General features: G+C 40.4%; 1 protein-coding gene across 2 annotated transcripts; it reads right to left on the bottom strand.

Annotated features, from left to right (window-relative positions):
• APIP (APAF1 interacting protein) lies at positions 1–27,008 on the bottom strand. 2 transcript variants are annotated; one of them, XM_065635202.1, is made up of 8 exons: positions 26,679–27,004; positions 13,507–13,607; positions 10,454–10,502; positions 9,083–9,200; positions 6,615–6,750; positions 2,668–2,835; positions 1,989–2,111; positions 1–766 (listed from the first exon to the last, which is right to left on the bottom strand). In XM_065635202.1, exons 1-7 carry the CDS (start codon positions 26,712–26,714, stop codon positions 2,012–2,014), a joined length of 708 nt encoding a protein of 235 aa, XP_065491274.1. In that variant the 5' UTR covers positions 26,715–27,004; the 3' UTR covers positions 1–766; positions 1,989–2,011. The 2 variants fall into 2 exon arrangements, with proteins under 2 accessions (XP_065491274.1, XP_065491275.1); XM_065635203.1 differs by lacking the exon at positions 1,989–2,111 and having other exon boundaries at positions 26,679–27,008.

The raw sequence follows: 27,008 nt of genomic DNA, 5'->3' as shown, positions 1-27,008 counted from the left end.
TATGTGAGACAATATTTTAATAAGCAATTTGATTAAATCTACCTTAGGCTGGCTAACCATAGGTCACAAAAAGCTGTTTTAAGGTTGTAATAAACAAAATCTTACTGAAAGTGAATTAATTCAAAGAGGGATAAAACAGAGAAGACACATAGCAGTCTCAGTAACAACTTCCAAATGCATGTCATAAAATTATGTGTTTCCTAGTAATTTTAATGACAACTAAGAGAATTTAAAAATACAAATACAACAGGCTTAATTAAAAAAATATTAATACAGCATGAATGAATCAACAGTTCAAACAATGCTTTAAACTTTATACATAACTTCTAATTAAGGGGTCATCCTCACTTTTTTTTTCCCCAAGAATATATACTATATTATACTAATATATACTACTATAACTTTCAGAAATGGAGACCTAGAAAAAGTTATATGATGTAGCAGTAGAGCAGGATCAACAAATGCAGGATGTTGAAATATAAATTTTTAAAGCACGCAAACAAAATATCACATTAGTTCTCCACAGGTTTTTTAAAAATCCTTTTTTTGCATCTGATTTTTCATCCCTCCTACGGTAGCATTTGACCTGATTCATAAATAGCAACGATTGTTCAGCATTTCGTTGTTCTTTTAACTCTTCTTTTTGAATGTGTTTAACAGTCAAAACTGACTGCCAATATCTGTCAATCAGCTGAGTATAACAGCACCCTCTTCTGGTTTTAACACTGTGAGGTGGAATCTGGAACTCCCGTCTCATGAAAGAAACCTGTATAGGAGAAGCAAGATAAAAGTGAAAATATTCTAAAACTAGGTATTTAATAGTAAAAAATAGGCAAAGGGATATTAATTCCACTATAACAGCCCAACTTATTCAATTGCAGGGGCTGAGGAACAATTTTAGAATGGTTCCTGCAGGCCATGAGTTAGCTCTACGCAGGTGTGGTAGCCAGCACGTCTTCCTCACTCCAGCAGCACTCCAAATACCTGTTCATGCAGAGACTCAGTTTACAGCAAGTCTCCTGACCCACTGCTTCTTTCTCTAGTGTAGGCATAAAGGCTAATGATCCAAGTACCTGTCTGTTCTGGGTTCATGCTGCTTGAGCAGCCATTTGTCATCTTTTCTGGTGCAAACGTGGTGGGTGGAGAGGATTATCTGATGGGCCAAATCTGGGCAACAAGTTAGCCTATCCTGTTTAATTAGGCCACCACTTTGGTCTAGCAACTCATTTCTAATCTCAGTACTGGTATCTTTAAACTTACCTATATTTTCAAGAAGTATCCCAGACTCTCAAATGTTACACTACCACTGTGCTTTGCCATACTGAGCTGTAAATTGTTTATGGGAGAATTGTTTCAGGGATCCTTCATGCAAAGTACTGCCTGGTGATATTATCAATGTGCTTTTACTTCAAAATATGTGTTATGAAAACTTTCAAAACATTGATCATTGCTACATTAGAAAACAGAAAGTCATGGTAATTTATTGTATGAGGCAAACAGGTGACACTAACAATGAAACAATCAAATTGCAACCAAACATTTCTGCAGAAGGAAAAAAACCCCACAACCTACCACATAAGTAATACCACTGAGATGGACTGAAATCAAACCTGATCCTGCAGGCTGAAGAAGAAAAGTGAGTCTATTCTCTGATTAGATTAGCTTACTAGGCTGGACTCTTTTTTTCTCCTTTGGCTTTTTCTAGTAATGCTTGATACAATTTAGTTTTAAAAAGTAATTGCACTCCGTGCTGTACATAGGTGCTAAAATATGCACAGGACACACTTAACTATTTAAAACATATCTTTTTGTTGCATTGTGTGATAAAGGAGCATCACTTCAGGCATAGATACAATTGCAGTGGTAATGGAGTAGAGCGTGGGAGATGTACAATACTGAAGTTGCCTGAGTGGGAGAGCAGACTGAAGTAATGGTGTCATCTGTAGCCTCTCCTTCCAAACAGATCATCTCTACAGATAAATTCACACCTGAATATAAATGTTGTTGTCATTTACAAGATCCCGTTTTCTCCTGCTGGATGTTTTGAAGGATCTAGCCCATGCTGCTTCATCTGCACTGCGATATCAAACAAGTAATCATAACACTCACACCTAAAATTAAAAGGAAAAAAAAAGTGATGTGTAAAGTAAGGCTCGAAGCTTACCATGTTTTAAGAAAACTAGTAGTTTTCTTCCTTGACCTTTACATCAAAGATGTGACAGTCCGATTGGACAGCTTTATTGCAATTTCTTTCCATTACTGTGGCATGGAATGTGCCTGGCATTTTTGCTACATGATCCTGATTTGCTGCATTTCCATCAGCGAATAAAGAAGTAGATTAAAAAAATGGGACTAGGGAAGATCACACAAACTGTATTGGCAGGTGTCATAGAAAAGCAGAGATTGTTTGCAGGTTTCATATGAGGAGGGACTTGTCCACATGAAAGGAAAATGTTGGCAACCCCATTAGCCAGCAGTGGTATGAAAGGAGAACCAAGCAGTGGAATCATGGATGAACACATTCCCAAAAGCTCCCTATACTTTCATTTAGGCCAGAACTTAATGTTCTGAATCATTGTCCAGGGGCTAGAAATACACCTCACATTAAGGCCATTAAGATTTTAAGGTATAATAGCAAAAGATACCATATTCCTAAATTGTACTCACATTGTTTTGGCTTTTTCCCATGTTTCTCCCCATACATAAACTCCGTGACGTCTGACCAATACAGCACAAGAGTCCGGGTATTTTTCCATTGCACGTGCCATTCTTTCCTTGAGATCCTTCTCTTCTGGTGTATTCTCAATAATGGGAACCACTAGTGTATCATCATATCTAAAAGAAAAATGAATGTTCATGTATTTAAAAACCGCTATGTTTGGATCTATCAAGCTTTTCCCTAAGAAACAGATTCTCCTTTGACTGTGTAAAGATGTTAACAAATTCTCAACCCTAATGATTTTACGCTCCTCTCTTGTGAGTCACTCTATAACATAAGAACTCTCAGGAACATCTCTCACTCCCAAACATATGCTATGCTGGCAATATCCGAGCGACACTAGAGGCACAAAAATAAAATAACACTTTAATGTATTAGGTATAGCTGTTTGTTCATGTATCACTTTGTTGTTGGATTTCTTTACAACTTTTTCATACTCTCTTCATCCTGTATTGGCATCACCTACAAGCTTTATCTCAGATTAAATTATTTAAAAGAATCATGAAGAAAGAAAGAAATAAAGCTGTTGCTGGAGAGCAGGAAAAAAATTATTTAGGTAGTCCAAAAAGCCCCTGGAAATAAGATATACTTGCTAAGGCATATAAAGAGAAAGTAGAGTCAACACATGAAAAATAAATTGTCTGTGATGGAGTCATTGCTGGGCTATATGTGATCTTAAGAGAGCCTGAGAACCCCAGTTCAAGAGACAAGATGATGCATGCTACTCAGAAGAACTTGCCTACGAGTTTCTGCTGAAGGAGAATTGGGATATTTGGCATTGCGTGAACCCTAATTAAGACTGGCAGAAACTTGTTTAAACAGTTTTAATAAGTCTCCAGTTCAGGTTCAGATTTATCATTGAGATCACAGATATTTCATAAGTAGATGCTAGTAGTACTTGTATAAAACACATAGAGGAAGCAATAGTAAAAAATTACAGCTTGTACTTCGAATCAGATATTCAGAAAATTAAAAAGTCTCATCCCTTACAGTTTTCAATGCTCCTGCTTTCACAAGGAAGTCCATAAAAATAGTGAATGAAGAAAATGAAGTTGTATTTTTGTAGATTTACTTTGACTGTTACATATTCTGATCATTAAAATCAGATTTGGAGTGTTTGCTACTAATGAGGCCAAATGAGCTAAGGGACTAGTTCGCTACGTTCTGCTTTCTACTTGGATGTGAGTTTGGAAGCAGGTATAAATATCATAACTGATTCCTAATCATAACAATAAGTTTTATCAAGAACTAAAATCTATAAAACCCCGGGAATACTCTGAATGAGTTAAATACTTGATATCTCTTTAGTTTTACTGAAATATAAGTAGTCTATGTTTAGCCAAACCTTCTGAGACTTTCAAAGCTATTTACTACAGATATATTCTCCTTCTACTGAAGTCAAAGGTAAAACTATTTTGGCATTACTGGGATCATATTTAGGCCAACAAATACTTCTGATTATCCTATCTGTAGCATTTTCTTAGATAGCTTCCAGAAAAGGTTTATGTAATTAGAAACAATATATTGTCAAACTCTTTTTTGAAAGATCCCATTCTGTACTAGGAAATTTATTTTGAATTCAATGGGGAGCCTTGTGTGAGGCAAGACAGTGGAATCAGTATGGATGAATATGTACTTAGGAACCATGTCATCTGGAGCTTTGATTTCTTTAGTTTTTCTGGTAAAATAATGGGATGACATGGGACAGCTCAGAGATATGGAACCCAATAAATACAATGTCTCCTGATTACCACTTAGGAATGTTTGAGAATTTGAAACACATATCCAAAAAAGAAAACCGTAGTGGATTTTTTTAAAAACCAATGTTGTTAGACTATTCAATATAAGGGATGTCTTACCACATTAAAAATACAAATGCTAATGCTGACAAGAAGGTAAAGCTTGCACGTCAACCTAAATGGAATAAAATATGCCCAGGCGTAAAATCACATGCCAGACAGAGGGCTTGGTCCCTTACCAAAGGGCAACAGTTTGTTACAAAAAATAGCATAAAAAGGTGGAAAGAATTTAGCATTCCAATTTTTCATCTAATTGCCACATATTATATAAATATCGTTTGTGGATCTCAATTTAACACTCTGTGGGTGGAGTCCTCAAAACAAGACATCACACATAATTTGGAATAACTCATCACTTAACTCAGAGCTCACCCTTGAAAAGTAATAACATTATCTTTAATGAGTTGTTTATTCTGAATTTTCTTTCAAAGTCTATCAAGTAAAATCTGAAATTCTCTGCTCCTACAACATGCCCTAAACTAGCACAGGCAGTGATATGTGAAGTCCACCCAAATGTAGTTTGTATGTTATCAATCCAACCTAATGTTGGTTGGCTTCAGTTTCAGTTTAACATTGTATAGAATCATAGAATTGTTTCCGTTGGAAAGGAACTTTAAGATCATCAAGTCCAATCATCAACTCAACACTGCCAAATCCACCTCTAAAACAAGTCCCTAAGAACCTCATCTATGCATCTTTTAAACACCTCCAGGGATGGTGACTCAACTACTTCCCTGGGCAGTCTGTTCCAATACCTGATAACCCTTTTGGTGAAGAAATTTTTCCTAATATCCAACATAAACCTCCTCTGGTGCAACTTGAGCCCATTTCTTCTCATCCTATCACTTGCTACTTGGGAGAAGAGACCAACACCCACCTCGCTACAGCTTTCTTTCAGGTAGTTATAGAGAGCCATAAGGTCTCCCTGGAGCCTCCTTTTTTCCAGGCTGAAAAACCTCAGTTCTCTCAGCCATTCCTCATGAGACTTGTGTTCTAGACCCTTCACCAGCTTCACTGCTCTTTGAATTCGCTCCAGCACCTCAATGTCTTTCTTGTAGTGAGCGGCCCAAAACCGAACACAGTATTCGAGGTGGAGCCTCACCAGTAATGAGTACAGGGGGACAAGCACTTCCCTAGTCCTGCAGGGCACACATCCTGATACAAGCCAGGATGCTGTTGGCCTTTTTGGCCACCTGGGCACACTGCTGGCTCATATTCAGTCAGCTGCTGACCAACACTCCCAGGTGCTTTTCCACCAGGCAGCTTTCCAGCTGCTCTTCCCCAAGTCTGTTGCACTGCATGGGGTTGTTGTGATTCAGGCGCAGGACCTGACACTTGGCCTTGTTGAACCTCATGCAATTGGCCTCAGCCCATCGATCCAACCTGTCCAGATCCCTCTATAGAGCCTTTCTACACTCAAGCAGATCAACACTCCTGCCCAGCCTGCTGTTGTCTGCAAACTTACTGAGTGCACTCAATCCCCTCATCCACATCACTGATAAAGATATTAAACAGAACTGGCCCCAATACTGAGCCCTGGGGAATACCACTCATGACTGGCTGCCAACTGGATTTGACTCCATTCACCATAACACTTTGGGCCCGGCCATCTAGCCAGTTCTTCATCCTTTGAAGAGTATGCCCATCCAAGCCATGAGCAGCCAGTTTTTCCCAGAGAACGCTGTGGGAAAGTGTCAAAGGCTTTACTAAAGTCTAGGTAGACAACATCCACAGCCTCTCTCTCATCTACTAAGCAGGTCACCTTGTCATAGGAGATCAGGTTAGTTAAGTAGGACCTGTTCTTGATCTTTAAGTATTTGTCAGGACATAGCTCTTTATTTGGTTTGTTTCTGTAGCTCAACAGAGCACAGTAGCTTTGACATTACAAGATTTTATCTCAGATCTCTTCCACAGGCTTGAGACCTTCTTAGGGAAAGCCAATGACTGAGGTATTTCAGAGGTCTTTTTACTTCTTATTCCTAATACTTTATATTACACACTTTAACACACATAACTCAAATGACTTGTCATCGATTTATATTGCTGAAAACAAATGATCAAACAGCATGCCTCTTTCCTTAAATACAAAGAAGTACCGGTAATAGCCTCCTGAAGTACACTTCTGGATTCCTTTTATCATCTCCTGATGGGTAATACTGAACTCACTCCCTGGGTAAAGAAGGGTAGCCATAACAGCAGCCTTGGAATGAGTATGGATCACTGCGCCTGCCCCTAGGAACAGAAAAAGACGAAAAAGAAGATATTTTTAGAATGAATTTTAAAATGTGTCTATTAAGAAAACTTTATTCACATAAGTGATTCATTTCCTTTGGCCAGACATCTTAGCAAATGGTGATCTACTGTATTATTGCAATCTAAATAAAGGTATGAGATAGTTAGCCATCTATAAAGGATAATTATGGATTGTCTTAGGACACTAGTGTTAGTAAGTGACAAATTCCAGGAGAGAAACTACTTGTAAAAATTCAAGGAGAAACACTACTTGTACATTTCTTTACATACTACTATGACTGAAACACTATTCCTTATCAGAGTTCTGAGATTCTAACGAATTCTCAAACTTATTTGTAAGATCAAATTTTAAAGACTTTTACTTTCTTTTCATGCTAGTACTTCTCTACAATTATCCACTGATTTTCTGAAAAAATATTTATTGTCATCTTATTCTGTCATGATGGAAAGATAGTGTCGTGGTTTAACCTGAGCTAGTAACATAACCATGATAGCTGCTCGCCCACTCCCCACCCCCGCTGCCCCAAATAGGGGAGAGAATCAAAAGGGATGGGAGAAACTTGTGGATTGAGATAAACACAGTTTAATCAAATAACACTAATATATTACTAATAATAATTATATATATATATAAAATAGAATACAAAATAAAAGATACTCAATGCAATTCCTCACGAACTCTGTCCGCACCAAGCAGCCAGTCCTAGGAAGCAGCACCCTGGTCCCGAACAGCCAATCCCAGAGAGAAAAGAGAGAAAAAGGCAGAAAGGCCCAGAGGTCTCTGCAAAGTGGCAGGATGGCAAAAGGCCAAGCTAACCAAAGTCTCGAACAGAACTCCCCCAAACAGGTCTCCATCCTGGCTCTGACCAAAGCCTAACCAGAAGAACCCGACTCTCCTTAAATATGAAGCATGATACTAATGGGATGGAATACTCTTATTGATCAGTCTGGATGTCAGTCAAGGTCTGCCCCACCTATGCCCCCCTTCCTAGCTGCCTCACACCTGTTGGCAGAGTGCTCAGAACTGTCCTTGGTTCTCAGACCAGAGCAATTAAAAACATTAACTCTGTCCCAGGGTGTTATCTTCTTGTTCTCAAACTAAATCTAAACAATGATGATGCCAACTACCAAAAAGAAAGGTTTCTAACTTCAGGAAGGAAAATTAACTCGTTTTCAGTCAAACCAGCGCAGATAGGTAGACAATATTTACAATTTACTAAAAAGTTTCAATATGAAATGAGTTTTCCTTGGTTACACATGTAAGCTTTTTGTGCAGGAAGATCAGAAGAGACTCCCTAAATCCTTTCTAAAGTAACAGATGAAAATCTTACACAACAGCAAAACCTCTCTATTACTGTGCACCTACAAAAGTTTCATATTTTTTTCAACCTATCCATAATTAAGAACGTTTGATGGCAGCCAATGGTTGTAAAAGGATCTAAAACAGAGTTGCTGAATAGGCAAAACTACCAGTAAAAAAAATGCTGTGAATTCCCTACCTCCTCCTGCAGCCTACTAATACACTGCACCAAAAATTAGTGCTGAAATGATGACCACAGGTATAGCTACATGAGAAGACTAAAATGTAAATGACAGTCAAAGGTTGTTACCACAGATTACCTTCCATTGTACCTATTCTTTTGCAAATCAATCCATTTTACAGTTTCTTGTTTATTTCACTGTAAGAATAGAGAATCACAGAATCATTTTGGTTGGAAGAGACCCTTAAGATCACCAAGTCCAACCATACCCTCAACCTAGCACTAAACCATGTCCCTAAGAGTCTCATTTATACGTCTTTTAAACACTTCCAGGGATGGTGGTTCCACCACCTCCCTGGGCAGCCTGTCCAGGGCTTTACAAACCTTTCCATGAAAAAATTTTTCCTAATATCCAACCTGAACCTTCCCTGGTACAACTTGAGGCCATTTCCTCTTGTCCTATTACTTGCCACTCGGGAGACCAGCATTCTCAATGCTACAACCTCCTTTGAGATAGTTGTAGAGAACAATAAGCTCTTCTTCAGGCTAAACTGTCCCAGGTCCCTCAGCCACTCCTCATAAGACTTGGGCTCCAGACACCTCACCAGTCTCATCACCCTTCTCTGAACTCTCTCTAGCACCTCAATGCCTTTCCTGTAGTGAGGGGCCCAAAACTGAGCACTGTATTCAAGGTGGGGCCTCACCAGCACTGAGTACAGTGGGATGATCACTTCCCTAGTGTTGAATTTTAGTAGTAATGAATTTTAATTTTGTGGATATGTATACACAGTGTTTCAGGCATCGCTGAACTAAAAACATTTGCTATGCACCTCTCATAGTGTAGGCATTCATAAAAAGAGGTGTGCACTGGCTTTTCTTTAGTTTCTTGTGCGGTGGAGGACCACTGATATGCTGTTCGTTCATGTCACAAACAAACATATCTTCTGCCTGTAAGAAAGAAGAAATTATTTTGACCTGTGATGACTCTTCTCAGGACACAAATACATACACCATATATTTAATACAGAATGTGATCTCAACTTTGTAAAAGTGCTGTAATGCACCACATTTATTCTAGCTTTTAATAGTTTACTGACATTGTGTAATGTGAATTAATATTAGGTACTCTTTTTATTCAGACTGCTGCCAAGCAGATATTTGTAAAACTAAAATTTTCTTAGAAAGGAGACAGCCTGCATCTAAGTAACAGAGAATAGATCAAAACGAAAAGTAGTAACTGATTCGAAGAAATCAACAAAGCACATGAATTAAACCTCCATATAGTATATTTAATTTGTAGAACTATTTTTTTAAACCTTGCTTTCAGTAGCTTTACATCAATGTTACCTTTGCAGCAATCAGCTACTCATAATAGTACAGAGAATTGTTCAGGACAGCAATAAAACTTTCTTCTTTAATGTTATTTTAAAAATCAGCAGGAAATACAGTTGCAAGAGATTTCCTGACTCACTGCACTCAGTCCACTGCTACTGCTATCAAAGAACACAACCATCACAGTCTTGCCATGTTATGCTTTTGCTTGCCTTACTTGCTAACATCTTCAGCGAGCACAGCTGCAAAATCCCAAATTTCCATCAGCGAAGAGATTCCTTACACTTCTCATTTTATTTATCCTCAGATCTATAAAACAAGAAATCCTTTCTACATATTCTATTCTGGGGAAGTTCCTGCTGTCATAAAATAGTTTTTATTTACCATTGTCCTCTCCACTTATAATCTGGGGATTTTTTTGGAAAGGACAGATAGAGGTCACCTTTTCATGGGGAGAGTCCATCTATTTACTGAGAATATCAAGACAAAGATTTGTAACCACTCAAATTAAAATAGAGATACGGTGTTAATGCTTAATTACACATATGCCACAATAAACTGAAATGTAGGTAGACCGCTATAAAGCCATTCAAGCTTGACAAAGAATAAAACTGGACCTGAGTGATGTTTGAATTTCACAGTCTACTGTGTTAATTTAAAGCAAAGAGATCATTAAGACTAATCTACACTGGCCACTGAAAGACATGTTGGCTTGCTATGTTAGTGGAGTACTGGACAAAATCTTCAGTTGTTTCAATAAGGCAGTACAACATGTTTCTAACTTTACATAAGGAAAAATGAAACCCTAAACAAAGGTATGTTCATCTATCTCTAGTTGAGCTCTGAGGTAAAAATACAGTTCAACGTACCTGTATTCTTTCCTTTTGTACTCCTGAAGGAGCAATGTAGATTTCATTCCTAAGAAAAGTTACAGACAGGGAAAAATCGATAAACACAAGGTTGTTCAACTGCACAGGCTTTAGAGGTCTCAATCCACTGAAAAGTAAATAGCAAATGTAGCCCCTCATAATTTAATAACTTTCTTTCTTCTACAGATTGACATGTAGATGGTTTTCAAAATAGAACTGAATCATACAAGGGCATTTGAAATCTCTAAATTGCAGAGGTACAAAACTGTCCTTTCAACTTGCCAAGAGATTTGAAACACACATAGGAAGTGCAGCCTTATTTTTGCTACACAGAAAAACACAAAGCCTTCCCCTGCAATAACTCCAAACCGGAATCCCCAGAATTCAGAATAAAAATAGAATAAGAGAAATTGCAAGCAGATCTATGAAAAAACAGGTGACAAAACTATTACTTAAAAATCCAGGATACCTATAAACAATATTATTTATCTGTAGTATTCTACAACATAAGTATGTTTGGGTTTTGTTATATTTGTGTAGTTTAGGTTTTTAATACATTTATATGTTTATTTATATAGATAAAATATAACACTAATTCAATGCAATTAAATCACTGAAATTCAAACAGAAGTGCATCAGTTCTTGCAAAGTTTACATGAACAAAAACAACAAAAACTTGATTTAAATTAATATGATTTTAAGATGGGATCTGAAATATTTTCAATTGTAGTCACTATTGAGTTTCAACAGTAACATATCCAATTCAGGAGCACAGACATCTAGTGAATAATTAGTCAAGTTACAGATACATCTTGTAAGGACCACAAGATGTTTATATTTCTGGATAAGAGCACTTAGAAGAGCAACAAAGCTGGCGAAAGGTCTAGAGCACAAGTCTTATGAGGACCAGCTGAGGGAACTGGGGTTGTTTAGCCTGGGCAAAAGGAGACTGAGGGGAGACTTCTTTTCCCAAGTAGCAAGTGATGGAGGACAAGAGGAAACGGCCTCAAGTTGCGCCGAGGACATTTATATTGGATATCAGGAAAACTTTATTCACTGAAAGGGTTGTGAAGCATTGTAACAGCCTGCCTAGAGAACTGTTTGAGTCCTCATGCCTGGAGGTACAAAAAAGATGTTCAGGCATGGCACTTAGGGACATGGTTTAGAGGTGAATTTTGCCGAGTTAGGCTTACGGTTGGACCCAATGATCTTACCGGTCTTTTCCAACCTAAATGATTCTAACTCTTCCAAAAATACAACTCTTAAGATGATGCACTCTTCATAGCGGTTAAACAACTGTGAAGCACATCAAAATGTGGGTTTAGCATATTTGTAATTTTTAACATTCATGAATTAACACTGTCAACATTGCATTAATTTAGATTTAATTCCTTTCCATAAGAAAGATGATTGAGAGTGCAATATATTGAGAAATCAAGTTGTAATTTGGTTACTAATGAAATACACACATTTTTTCTTAAAACATGTTTTTTCTTTTTTTAGAAATTAATCATAAAGGGAAAATCTGATGAAGAAATACCTTTGAAATATAGGACACCTGATAAAGAATTCTAGATTCATTTTTAATATGCTATCCCACATCCAAACGGGCATTTTTGAGTAGTTGATAAGAACTGCACAGTGAGTAATGCCGATTGGGATTAGCTGGTAAGACCAGTTGTTAGAATTTCAATCAAATTTCAATTGTTCTTTCATTATTTTCTATGCAACAATTTGAAATCTGATCTCTGCCTCCTAACTACTCATTTTGAAACATACCTGCTGTCCCTTTAGGAATATATTTATACCTATATACACTTTAGGTATATGTTTATACCTTTAGGTGTATAACAGTACAGCCACATAGATTACTATTCCTAGACCATGTACAATATTGGTATCAACTCAAGTATGTATTTCAGTGTAGTCTGAGCAACTAAGTTATAGAACTGCTGAGAAAAACTGTACTACTATGTTAGTTGACAAGATTTGTCTTGCCACAACCAACACGAGTTGCACTGAAATGATGAATAGGCTACATTTGGCTACTGATGAGAAATTAGTACTAGAAAGATCTTTCCATAGATGAAAAACATAAAAAAAAAAAAAGAATTAACCCTCTTATAATTTCTGTCTTTATTATTTTGCAGTTGCTTTGCCTGCAAAATCAAGCAGGGAAGTGAAATGCACAAAGGCATTACAACAGCACAAATATAAGCATTTATAGCCTTTACTTCATATATATATATAAAATATATTTAAATAGCAATGGCTGTTTGTGTCTGCATGCAAGTGTACAACAGAAAAACGAGAGGTCAGACAACTTCAAGCTAGAGTGTCACAACACCCTGTGACTGCAGACAGAATTGCAGGCACTGTACAAAGTGTTTTGCAGAATGAAGACTTCTGTTTTTTCAGTGGCCACTGAGAGGAGCTCTGTCTCCATTAAAAGCTTGGGAAGTATGAATAGGGGGAGACAGGCAAATTAAAAAGTGGTGCTCCTGAGTAGTGGATACATCCCAAAAAATGTTTTGCTGTTACCTGTCGTGGTTTATTATATGTTAGCAATATCTCCTTAGAAATTATCTCAGTAGAACAGTAATTTATTTATCAAATGAAATGTCTTGCCTGCAAAATGTCTAGGGTGGGATTCACAGGCATTTGAAAGCTGTGTGCCTGGTGTAACCCATTCTAAATTCCATAGTCAATGAAATGAAAAAGGGGGAATGCATTGTTCCTTAAACAAAGGAACAAAAAGCATCTACCTTAAACAAAGATAGAAAAAGGACAGAAAAAAGACACTCTCTGAAGTTGGCTCTCTCCATTGAAGGGACTGTGACGATTAATTCAGACTAACCACCTCCCTTCTAAATAGTTAAATTTGGTGTACTATTCATTTCCCTCTCTAACTTCTTGTTCACTCTTCCAAACATTTTTCATGGAACTGAAACACGCTCACCAACTACTAAACACAGCAACCCTCTCTCTCTCTCTTTCTCTCTCTCTCTCTCTCTCTCTAACCATCACATTCTTTCTCTTCCATCTTTACTTACCCATGTTTCAGGCTGATTCCTCCGCCAGTTCCTGTTACCCAGCCTAAACCATAAAACAGTCTACAAAGCTCTGGGATAAGACTTCTTGGATGTAACTTCTCCTAAAAATAAGTTAAGGAAATAAATTAAAAACCATCAGAAACATCAAATCTAAGAATTTCAATTCTGAAATTGAGTTTAAAGTGGTAGTACTTTCATATTGCAGTACGACAGTCTAATTTATGCTTATGAACACCAGTTACACAATGACTGCATGTTTGCACAATGCCCTTTACACTTTGCAAGGGCCATTCACACCTTGAAATGGACAAACAAAACTGCAAAACAAAATGTATGTCTGATTATCCTTCACAGGATCAAATTTATTTGAGTGCAGGGGCCCACAGGTATTACACAAGTGAGATTAAGTCATAGACTACTGCCATAAAAAAAGAAAAATAAAAGCATCTAACATTAGCCATTTTGAAAAGCCCAGCTAATATTTTTTCCTATTGAATCTATTCTGTAGGTTTATTTTGCTTGATTTACAAATTTCAGTAGAACAAACTTTATTATTTCTGTTATATAATATTTTTACATAGCGGTCAAAAGTACAGTAGAAACCATAAGCAAATTATTTGATTCCTACATTTTTACAATGTTAGGTTACCTTATACGCAGTTTAGCCAGAATGTATATTCTATTATTTTAATATTTCAGAATGAAAAAAGTTCTTAATTTTTTTCATATTCCATTGTTTATCACATGAATAAATACATCTATAAATAGATCTATATCAATCTATTAACCAAAGATATCTCTAGTGTCAGAGATTTATTCACAGATGATCTAAACCAGAATGGCTTTATAGTACAAGCCAAAACTACTGGAAACCCTAAACTGTACACTGAACATGTAAAACTAAGAAAGCTGTACTTATGTCATATTTTGGCCCCAGCCTACCCACAGCCAGCAGCTAAAAACATGTACTGCTTGCTCACCCCTTCCATGCCCCTGATGGGATGGAGAAGAGAATCAGAAAATAAAGGCAAAACTCGTGGGTTGGGATAAGAACAGTTTAATGGAACAGCGAAGAAAAACTATTCTATGATTCTAGTCTATGACCATTAAAAAGTCTCAGCTTTATTTTATACTAACTGCCTCACCTCTAGTGCAGCATAAAATGACTGACTGATGGCTGCAATTAAAATGCTTTGTACTTGATATGCTCCCTTGTTTATAGATGCTGCAGACTTGTAGAAGCTAAAAGAAGAAACCAAAGATAGGAGAGTGGTATGCATGCAGTCTTGTTATCAAAGTCCAGTCACAGATTGGGCTGCAGGTCTGCCTGCTGCTTTTCAGAATCTATTTATGAAAGTCTCCTGGTCCTCTCTGAGCATCTGAACCAGCCAGTTCTGCCCTCCAGATCCAAAAATCAACCTTAATACACAAATAGGTCCCAGTCACCACTTCGCTGCCACCTACAGTTCTGCACTGTTTCTTGCCTTTCTCCTCTCATCTGTGACCAGCAGGTTGATGCAAATGATTCTCCCCCTCTATTCTGCTCTGGTGTCCCCACCTGGTGTCCTGTGTCCCACTCCAGAGCACTCATTACAGGAAAGACATGGACCTGTTGGAGAGCGTCCAGAGGAGGGACATGGAAATGATCAGAGGACTGGAACACCTCGCCTATGAGGACAGGCTGAGACAGTTGGGGTTGTTCAGCCTGGAGAAGAGAAGGCTTCGGGGAATCCTTATTGCAGGCTTTCAGTACTTAAAACGGGCTTACAGGAAAGATGAGGACAGACTTTTTAGCAGGGCCTGTTGCAATAGGACAAGGGCTAATGGTTTCAAACGAAAAGAGGGTAGATTTAGATTAGATATAAGGGAGAATTTTTTTAACAATAAGGGTGGTAAAACACTAGCACAGGTTGCCCAGGAAGGTGGTCGATGCCCCATTCCTGGAGACATTCAAGGCCGGGCTGGATGGGGCTCTGAACAACCTGATCTAGTTGAAGATATCCCTGCAGGGGAGTTGGTCTAGATGACCTCTGAAGGTCCCTTCCAAACCAAACCAAACCACTCTATGATTCTGTGAACCGGAACAACAATGAAAGCACCTACGGAGCAATGGCCACAACCCGACCACGTGGCGGTCCTGCTGTGGCAGCCTGTGCCAAAACCTCCAGCTGTGGCTTGTGCCGAAACTGCCTCCCTCTTGCCCGAACCACAGCTCATGCCTGAAATACAAAGCACCAAACCGCGTGGTCCATATAGAACTGGGAGCGTCCCCAACCACCCTGCTTCCTGCAGCAAGAGCAAGAGAGAGAGAGAGAGAGAGGGAGGGAGAGAGAGGGAGAGAGAGCGAGAGCGAGAGAGAGAGAGCGAGCAAGCGAGAGCGAGCACCCTTGGTCCCCTTTGTAACTGAGCATGATCTTATATGGTATCGAATACTCCCTTTCTGGGTTCTGGGTCAGCTGCCCTGACAGTGTAAAAATTAACCCTATCTCGGCTGATTGAGCACATTCCATGCCTTATTCTATACAATTTATGTCATGCTCAGGTCTTACCAACACATTTCAACTAATTACTGCCACCTTAAACATATATACACATACACACAGATTTTTTTTTTTTTCTCAGTTCATGGCATAATCTTATTCCTTTGGAATGTTCACTGATTCCATGCCTTTGGATTCTATCTATCAGGACAGCCTCCTGGGGCAAGAAAGCTGGAGTGTCACATTGTATTGCTGCATGCAGCATCTGGGACTCATAGTTCATGCTCACGGTTTACAGAACAAAGGAGTCAACCCCAAGGAGGTGGCTGGATGCCAGTTGTTAGAGTCAGTTCTGGTTCCATCATTGCTGCACTTTGTTTAGTTTTGTAGAAGTTCATTCTTCATTAACCTGAAAGGTATTTACTGAGTACTGTCAGTATGGTGTATAGTATTATGTAGCAATTACCATCATGCAGTTCATATCGTGGGACTATTCTCACCCAGAATCAAATCCCCCTGAGGCACATATGGGAATCCTCCATCCTTCAGCATTACCCACCAAGTGCATCCAGGTCCCTGACCAGAAGCAGTCCCATGGATGGGTTTGCTTTTGCCCAAGGCAGGAGTAACCCAGATTGTTTTCTCTAACACAATTCTTCATGTGCAACACAAGGACTCTATCCCCTCTACAGTACATGGAAGCTTTGATTGGGCAGGGCCAGCTCGATTGGTAGATCCCCTAGTGTTAACTAGTGTTGGCCTTTGCTAAATTTGAATCCCAATTTGAATCCCAAAGTTCTACCACCCATTGTTCTTAGTGTAGTCTTTAACAGTCCACTGTACCATTTGATTTTCCCAGAGGCTGGTGCATGATAGGGAATGTGACATACCCACTCAATGCCATGCCCTTTGGCCCAAGTGTCTACAAGGTTGTTCTGGAAATGAATCCTGTTATCTGACTCACTTCTCTCTGGGGTGCCATGTCACTGTAGGACAGGCAATGGCATGGGGAACGGTGTATGTTTCCAGCCACCTGATGGTTGCTTCCACCACTGTAACCACATAGCGCCTGCTGTGGCAGGTTTGCGGGAATGTAATATAGTCAATCTGCCAGGCCTCCCCATATTTATACTTTAGCCATCACACTCCATACCACACAGGCTTTAACTGCTTGGCTTGCTTGATTGTAGTGCATGTTTTACAACTGTGAATAACCTGTGCAATAGTGTCCATGGTCAAATCCATCCCTTGATCACAAGCCCATCCACATGTTGCATGCCTTCCTTGATGACCTGAGGCATCATGGGCCCACCGAGCTATAAATAATTCACCTTTGTGTTGCGAGCCCAAATCTACCTGAGACACTTTAACCTTGGCAGCTCGATCCACCTGCTGGTTGTTCTGCTGTTCTTCAATAGACCAGCTTCTAGGCACATGAGCATCTACGTGGTGTACTTTTACAGGCAGGCTCTCTAGCTGGGCAGCATTATCTTGCATAATTCAGCTGCCCAGATGGGTTTGCCTCTGCACTGCCAGTTGCTCCTCTTTCATTGCTGCAACCACCCCCACAGGGCATTTGACACCATCCATGAGTCAGTATAAAGATAGAGCACCGGCCATTTTTCTCATTCACAATATCTAAAGGCAGCTGGATGGCTTTCACCTCTGCAAACTGACTTGATTCACCTTGTCCTTCAGTGGCTTCTGCGACACACCATGTGGGACTCCACACAGCATCTTTCCACCTCCAGTACTTTCCCATTATATGACAGGACTCATCAGTGAACAAAGCATATCGCTTCTCATTCTTGGGTAACTTATTATATGGAGTTGTCTTTTCAGCATGTGTCACCGCATCTTCTGGTGATACTCTGAAATCCTTACCCTCTGGCCAGTATGTGATCACTTCTAAGATACCTGGGCGATCAAGTTTCCCCACGCGAGCCTGTTGCATGATCAATGCAACCCACATACTCCACATAGCGTCAGTTGAATGATGAGCAGAAGAGACCTTCCTTTTGAACATCTAGCCCAGCACTGACAGTCGAGGTCCCAGGAGCAGCTGTGCTTCAGTACCAGCCACTTAACAGCAATGTGACTTCATTCAGGCCACGACAGTCTACTGTTAGTCTCCACTCTCCACTGGACTTCTGCACTGGCCATATGGGACTGTTAAAGGGGAAGAGAGTTTTACTGATCACTCCGTGGCTCTCCAGTTGATGAATCAACTTATGGATGGGAATCAGGGAGTCTCGGTTAGTGCGATATTGCCACCAGTGCACTGTCATGGTAGCAATTGGTACCTGCTTTGACCCTCGTCAGTCCTACAACAGAAGGATCCTCCGAGAGACCGGGCAAGGTAGACAGCTGTTCAATGTCCTCTGTCTCCACAACTGCTATGCTAAAACCCCACCGGTACCCTTTGGGTCCTTAAAATACCGTCTTCTGAGGCAATCTATACCAAGGATGCACAGAGCATCTGGGCCAGTTGCAATGGGGTGCTTTTGCCAGTCCATTCCAGTCAGACTTACCTCAGCATCTAACAGAGTCAACTGTTGTGACCCTCCAGTGACTCCAGAAATGCTGGTGGGTTCTCCTCTTCATAGTTTGATGGAATTAGAGTACATTGGACGCCAGTGTCCACTAAGAGCCCTGTACTCCTATGGCTCTGATGTTCCAGGCCATCGAATCCACATGGTCCAATAAACGTGGTTATCTCTCTCTTTCACCTGGTTGGAGGCAGGGCCCCTCTAGTCCTGGTCATACTACTCACTGCTTCCTTTTTGCAAGAATGAATCAGAAGCCCCTTCAAGAGGATCAAAAGCAAGATCAGCTCTTCTGCTCTGTCTGCGGAACTGCCCACTTGAAACTGGAGCAGCATTTTTCCTGGCAGAATCCCCTCTTGTGGTTGTCTTTCCTTGCAACTCATGTACCCATGCCTCTAGGACTGAGATGGGTTTCCCATCCCACCTCCTCATGTCTTCTCCATGGCCATGCAGGAAAAAACACAGGGTTTCCTGTTTTGTATACCCTTTATATTCTCTCTCTTGATTGGAGAGACGCCCCTTTCGAGTAGCTGAGATTGTAGGCCGTACAGGTGGGGAACAAAACTTGTCTTTGAAATGCTGGAACTCTTGGGATATTTTTTCAGCTAGCATGTCTGGCAGTTTCTCCACAGCTGAGATGCTGGCCTGCAGGGAGAAAGATAGACTTCCTTTGTATCACTGGAGTTGGCCAGCCAATTCATCCACCATTTGTTCCTCACCTTCTTTCCAGGACACTACTGCCAATGAGCTGGTGCAGGACAATTGTGCACTCTGCAGGATCTTTCGCCACATGGGTGGTGTGCACTTCATTGGGATCTGTGGGTAAATTGTCATTATTGGTGTCATTATAAATCACCTCCAGAACAGCTAATTCCCTCAAGTACTGGATACCTTTCTCCATGGTGGTCCACTTGCCTGGGTGACACGTAACATCTTCCTGGAAGGGATATCTTTCCTTCACACCCTTCAGAGGCTGAAGGTTTGTGTCTTCTTCCGAATTGCCTTGCCAATGCCTCCTTCCTTAGACAGGGATCCTAGCTGCTTGGCTTCCCTACCCTCTAACTCCAAGCTACCTGCCCTGTTATCCCAGCATCGGAGCAGCCAAGCAATGATGTGCTTACCATCCCAGCAGCTGAAATCCTTTCATATATGCTGCAGCCCACCTAGGGATAGAGATTGGGTGATTATCTCTGGTTCTGCCTCCTCCTCCTGTTATCATGATGGAGCTGGGTCATTACCTTCCCTCACTAAGCTAATTGATTTTCATGCACATTTCTCTTTCTGTATAGGGGCAACAGATATAGACATGGGTTGGTTCTTTGACTCAGCTGCAGCACCTGCTGCCCGGGTTTGGGTAGCCACAGTGCCTGTCATGGGGGTTTGAGCAGCTGCAGTGTTTGGCGCAAGGGTGGGAGTGGCCGCAGTGCCTGTCAGTTTGTTATCCCCCTCTTCACGCTGGGGGTGCCCTATGCTATTGAGCAGCATTTGGTATACACTGGCCAAGGTCTAGCACAGTGCAGCAAGTTGTGCTTCTTTGGAATAGCCAGAACATTTTCATTTTAAATATTCTATCACTTTATCAGGGTCCTGTAGCTGTCCAGGAGTGAAACTCCAAACCATCGGAGATGAGAAATTCTCTAGATACCTGCCCATGTTTTCCCACATGCCTTTCCACCCATGACCATCCAGCCTTGGGGCAAATGGGTGATATTTTTAACACATTCTTTTGTAACCCTGTATATGACCTCAGACACAATCAGAAGACATAGCAACAAGAGCATGCTAGCTTGTATATCCCCAGGGTGTTCAAAATCCACAAAAACTAATGTACCTAAGCTAGAGGAGATGAGGGAGGTGAAAAAATGGGGGAAAATTCTGCACTCCTTCACCTTCTCCATATACTGGGTGTGATTACTAATAAATTCTGAGGGACGGTGCCTGAGATACGAAAATAACAATATCTTATAAGCATTCCAACCGAGATGTGCAAAATAAGAAATCACGATCTCATAAATCGATATTATACAGGACAGCAATATGATAAACCTAATCCTTTTCCCAAATATAATAAACAGCACCACAGAGAACACATAGGGCATGTAGGAATTCTGATAACACAGCCATGTAGACAAACAAACATCATGACCACTTAACTAATATAGTAAATGCATATTTTAACACACTCCGGTCAGCTCTGTCGTTATTCAAGAACGTATAAAGCAATGGACACACATCGCAACCTGATGACGTGGCCGCAGCAGCTTGCGCCAAAACCACCTTCCAGTTGCTCGCCTCCCCCTTGCCTGAGTGTTCCAGACCGCCCTGCTTGAGAGAGGAAAGGAAGGGAGAGAAGGAAGGAAGGGAGGGAGGGAGGCAGGGAGGGAGGCAAGAAGGGAGGTAGGGAGGGAGGGCCGGGCCGGCCCCATCCCCTTTGTAACTGAGCGTGACCTTGCATGGTATAGAATACCACCTTTGCCTAGTTCTGGGTCAGCTGCCCTGGCAATGTAAAAATTAACCCTATCTCAGCTGACCCAGCATAACCTAACAGGTAGCAGTCTTTGATAAGTGAGTACTACATTGGAAAATTAAAAATTTTGAATGTTGGAATCATTTACATGAGAAATATAACCAGTATACAAAAACTGGGAGATGCTAACTTAATTCTGTGTGCTTGAATTTATGCATTTTTATGTCGCCTTGAGTATTTCTTCTGAGAGAACAAAAAGCCCCATTTACCAGTGTAAAAATAAAAATCATACGCTCTTTCACAAAGATCCTGATACAATTAAACCCATCAAGTAAGAAATTAAACAGTAGAGAAACAGAGCAGTAATTTTATTTACTTCAATTTATCTCCCTGGGATGAGGTAATATTTCCACCTACATTACCACAGTGCTACAGCTGGTTTTGTTTCTTATATGACTGCGTGACAGAAAGCAGCAATTAAGCACAACAAATGTGCTTCTTGCATTTGTTTCAACAGAAAAAAAGGATTAGTTTTGGGAAGTCTAGACCCTTAGGTCACCAAATACGGTTCCCTGCTACAGCAGCCAACTCTCACATAGTTCTTTTAAAATATGCATCAAGCCTGATCAGTAGTTCAACTTAAAAGTATAGTACCATATTCTTCAATTGCACTAGTTTCTGAAGCTATTATCTTTAAAGAACCAGGATTCAGTTCAGATAGTATTCCTGCCTGCTCTGATTTTGTGTCTGTTATATAAAGTCTCTTTTAATATAGTAAAAAGTCATCTGTTCATTCATTTCAAGTGATAGAAACAAGACTCTAACCAGCACTCCTAGAATATTATGTAAGAAGTTAAGATTTTTGAAACACCACAAACCTTCATCAGTTCACGTTACCTGAAACAAATAGAACAGCATATATGTGAGTGCATGAAGGAAAAGGACTCCTCCATTTACAGTGAAAAAAACCTGAAATCTTCCCATTCACACAGCTGAAAATGAAACTACTCCTTTCTAGCTTTTTGCCACTGAGAATAACATACATCAAAGATAGTCTGACATTCCTCAAATACTAATTACTCTGAAATGTACTGTGAATCTGAAAATATTAATGAATGTGTTGTATATTTATAAATTCAAAACAAGTGCATAGAATGTGTAAATTATAGCTCCCCATTTTGTTGTTCTTATTTATTTATACAGAATTAATGGCTGTACATAATTTTAATCTGTTCACCTACCACAAAACTGAGTGCCACAGCATCTTGTTTTGACTCTTATTTAAAAGGACATTACTGTCTATTTCTAGCCTATGTGCAACACTAGTATTTTTCATTTCAAGTAAAAATTATTTATTTTCTACTTTTAGTGGAATAAGCTTATATTAAACAGGTTTATATTGCTGTTATTTATTGAATGTACACAGCTATAAACCCCCTAGATTATAACACTCCTACAGTTGTTTCATATTTTCCCTTTTTGATGAATGTTGACATTTACTGCAAAATTCATATTCATAGGAGAACATGAGTGCTTTTCACTACTTTAAATCATTAAAAATAATTTTAAATAAAAATTCAAATTCAGAAGCTATCCTCAGAGTTTAACAGTATTTTTCCAGGATCAGTGGATACTGATTGCAACCATAAAGTATTTAAACAAAAACATTACTACATTTCGTGTTTAAAATGATAATGACAGTTCTTTCCCTAACTAAGAAAGGGTACTTGCTGTAATAAGCCTGGGAATGAACATGTGTGAAAGCAGTAGGCAACTCAGTGGGATTACTCTTTGTCAAATCTCAATTAGCAGTACTTTTAAATTTTATTTTTAAGCTGAAGTACAGATGCCATCAGTGATCTCTTCCTTCATATTTCCAACTCAGGATATGGCCCACTAGTTTTCTGATGCAGCTAACATGAAAAATTTAGCTTCTTTCCTGCTATGTTATTATCATTTTAGCCTAAGTTTCTACATGGTGTTAGGTATAAAGGAAAACTCAACAGATTTCCATGAACTAAAAGAAGTGACTAACTTTTCACTCCATTAAATCATTCTTTTGAAAACAAATTTGCTGGTAAATTTCTAAATAGAAACTGACTGAAAATTTAGAATATTTCCAGCAGTCAAATATTTTTAAAAAGTTATTATTGTATTCTGCAAGACTGTGGTGGTTCAAGGAAAACTAGCTTTTCTCTATTTAATTCAAATTACTGTACCTAATATAAATTAAAAACCAAAACAAACCCACCTTCCCAAACAAAAAACCCAGAAAACAATGTAGATCTAATATAACGGAAATCAAGTTGGATCCAGGCTACCTGTGGAACCAACACATTTGTAAAAGTTTTTAGGGATAATTTTCAAAAGGTGCAAAACTGACCTAAAATGTCATTATTTCAAGATATTATAGTAAATAAATAGATAATATAGTAAACAAACAGTGCCTGAAATATGTATCTCCCTTTCATATATTGCTTGGACATCATACACTTTCCTCAGAAATAAGCACAGACTGCACAGATGAAATCATACCATTGATCTTTCATATTGATAGGTAGTAAATCATGATGAGGTTTCTTTGAATAGCTGTTTAAGTTTGATGTGGCAAAACAGATTTGTGCTACACTGTATAAAGAAAGTGAGAAAAGTACCATTAATAAGCTAGTAGATTTCTGTTTAAAATCTGTCTTTAGCATAGAAATGGATCAAATAAACCAAAGTAGCAAAAATAATGTAATGATCCTTCAAAAAAGTTTATTTCCTACAACACCTTCGGCACCACACAAGGATTCTATAATACAAAAGGGAAGGGGTTTTAGGTGAGTAAAAGAAATAACTGTAAAGAAGAGGTAGGAAAGTAATGTGGTTAGGTTTCCTACTCTGCTTAAAAGCCTCAGACTGTCAATTTTTATAGCAAGTACATACCTCTAACTTAAATGGATCACTTATGGTGTGCCTTTTTTATGTTTTGTAGTTTTTTAATTGCAGCAATTACAAGCTTTAATAGTTTTTTTTAAATGACAAGTGATTAGCTGCTCTATTACTCAGCTTAGTCATGTATGCCCATGAAAGAACATTTCCAAGAGAAGTGTTTGTTTAGCAGCAGGAATCCAGATTGGGGGGGTATACTGTTAACACACACAGAATAAAGAGAACAAAAGCAAAAAATAAGTAGCACATACCAAAACAGGTAGGCACATAATTACTCATTACCAATACCTTTGCTGAAACATCAAGAAAAAAGTGCTGTTGTCACTGTTCTCTCCCACCACCGCAATACCACAGTGACTTCAAAAGTTGAAGACTGAGTGATCTTTGTTGGTCTATAGTAAGATCATAAGACTTAAGCAAAGGGGAACTAGGATTTTGTGAGACTCCCAGCCCTTAGAATCACAGCAAGCACAGGCTTTGTTTATTGCAGCCCCTCTGGACAGACCACTTATATCTTGTTGCCGGGGGCTACACAACTCAAGAAAATGTTTCCAGTTTGTATTGGACTTGGAGAACTAGGTGTGGAGAGGCAGTGGCAGCAGCATGGGAGAAACAGGTATGGGTGCAAGACAGCAGCAGTGGTTTTGAGGCAGGAGACAGGCAAGGTGAAGTGATGGAGACAGCAACCTGGGACAAGTTTGACAAGGTTTGGAAGCACCTACCTTAACGTCATGTTTAAAACTTACAATGACAGCAAGTCACAAACTCCTTAGGCCAGTGGTGTCAAACTCATTTTCACCGAGGGCCATATCAGCCTCACGGTTGCCTTCAAATGGCCAAATGTAACTTTAGGATTCAGCCTGTGGGCCTTGTGTTTTCCACTCGGTTATGTGCATTGTACTCCTTTATCACCAACACTGTCTCATAACACAAAAGACATACTGTTTTTTCTCCTTGAAACACAAACATGTATTCGCTTTCCCATCTATCATTAAATTGCCTTCCTTCTGCATCAATCTTTCTCTTACTAGACATTTTGGGATTCAAATTGATCCACCAAAGATGGTATGGTGCGCCACCTAAGTAAAAGACCAAGATGTCCTTTAGGACCAGGCTAAATAATACTCAGGCTCTCTCATGCAGGCTCACCTTTCCTTCAAACCCCCTTCCCCATACAGCAGAGCTGGCCGTATCCATGGAAACAAACATACAATTAATGAGTGAGACCCTGGCTGCTGGTTACAAAATATCTTTTTAGAGGTACTTTGTTTAAAATAACATGTAATTGCTACTGTTCATGTATCTGGCTAATTTATTAAAAAATTAAATTAAATGCTTGCCCAGTTGAGAGTACCCCTTTAAGTGCCCCATCGTCCCTCCACTGCCACCTCCCCCCGCCCCCGCCCCAACCCCGTCCGGGTAATTTTTTTTCAATGTCCCAAGGCAGTTACTAGTGTCCCACATCACTCTCACCTATTACTCTTCTCACATAGGCTCATTGCTGTCCTGTAGCTACGGCCGCAGCTCCCGCCCTTCTGCTTCTGCAGCGCAATGCGTGACTACTGCGCTGGCAGGAGCCTGGAGGCGAGGAGCTCGGCACTGCCATCGTGTGGAAACAAAGTGCTGGGCCAGATAAAACAAGGCGGCGGGCCACATTCGGCCCGCAGGCCAGGTGTTTGACACCTGTGCCTTGGGCAGTCCATTTAACTGTACCAGATTAGAAATATTTTCCTAGTGCCTAACCTAAACCTTGCTTGTTGAAACTTAAGCTTGTTATCTCTTAACAAACAGTTACGGACATAAAGAAGACATTCTCCCCTTTCATCTCTGTGACAACATTTTACATATTAAGATAACAACTCCATTTGCTCCTCTTTTTTTTTGACTAAGCAAATTATTTCCCTATTTCCTGACAGGCCACATTACGTAGTCTGCTGATGATTCTCATCTCCCTGTTGTCAGTCCACGCTGTTCTCAATGCTTCGGCTGGTCTCTTGACCAGTTCCACATATGAATAGGACAGGTATTTCAAACCTCATCCAGGTGATGCTCCCATATGCTCTAGCACAATGTTTGCTTTCTTTGATGAAGCACAGTACTGTCAGCTACCAAACTACAAAAAACCCCAATCAATCCAGCACAGAAAAAAACCCAAAACAAACCTAAAACCCCCAAGGGTTACTATAAATAAATAAATAGGCCCCCAAGTCCTTGTAACTGGAGCCAGACTGTCAGCTGGCTACATTTTGGTAAGTGTAGTAAATTTCATATTTCTATACTCTCTGCTCATTATTAAGTATGAAAGTTACTAGCTGATTGCTAAGGTTACAAATATAGCCTCTACAGTTGCAATTGCGAACTGCTATCTTGGAGCACCCGCTGACACAAAGCGCCCCTAGCCAGGCGGCAGGCACAGCGCGGGCAGATTGCGGGACCGTCAGCAGCATCAGGGATGACAGAGGTGGCTATGGCAGGGCCCGAGCACGCCGGCAGGGCCCTTGCCAGATCGCTGTCCCGCCTCGGGTCTGCAGAAGTCCCTCCCGCGGCAGAGGGGACCCCGGAACGCACAACTCCCCCTGCAGGCAGAAGTAGCCAGCCCCACATGGCGCGCCACTGGGCTGCTTAAAGGGCACTCTGAGAGGATGGGGCGTGCGGGCCTTCGCTGCTGAGCCCTGAACTCCTTTAAAGCTCACGCGGCCTCGGGGCAGGCACTACGTGTGGGGTCTGCACGTAGCCCCTCGTTACCTGCGCAGCGTCCCGGTCGTTGGCGGCGGCCGCCATGGCGTAGCTAGGACGGCAAGTGCGGGGTCCTTTTTCGGAGGCTTCTTCCGGGGACCTCGCGGGCGCCTGCCGAGCGCTTGTCTACCCCTGGCGCTGTGTTATTGAGCCGAGCGATACCTTGGTTGGCGGCGCGAGTCCTCTTCCCGGCGCGGAGGCAGACTGGCCGGGATGGGATGGAAAGACTAGCACCCTTCCCCCTACCCTCCCCCCGCGTCGGGAGGGCAGGGAAGGGCCAGTAGTGGGAGTAGCTGGACGGGAGAATCCCGGGGGCGGACAGGCAGGCAGGGCTCAGAG

The sequence above is a fragment of the Caloenas nicobarica genome, chromosome 5 (genome assembly GCF_036013445.1).
Source record: "Caloenas nicobarica isolate bCalNic1 chromosome 5, bCalNic1.hap1, whole genome shotgun sequence".
Taxonomy (NCBI): domain Eukaryota; kingdom Metazoa; phylum Chordata; class Aves; order Columbiformes; family Columbidae; genus Caloenas; species Caloenas nicobarica.
Note: the sequence above shows the minus strand (reverse complement) of the source record. Positions and strands in the feature narration are given on the sequence as shown.

Coding starts and splice junctions, on each gene's coding strand:
- APIP (XM_065635202.1), bottom strand. CDS start 26,714: ATGGCGGCCGCCGCCAACGACCGGGACGCTGCGCAG. Junction 13,608..26,678: donor ACGACCGGGACGCTGCGCAG/GTAACGAGGGGC, acceptor ACTTATTTTTAG/GAGAAGTTACATCCAAGAAG. Junction 9,201..10,453: donor TACAAAAGGAAAGAATACAG/GTACGTTGAACT, acceptor TCTTTCTTACAG/GCAGAAGATATGTTTGTTTG.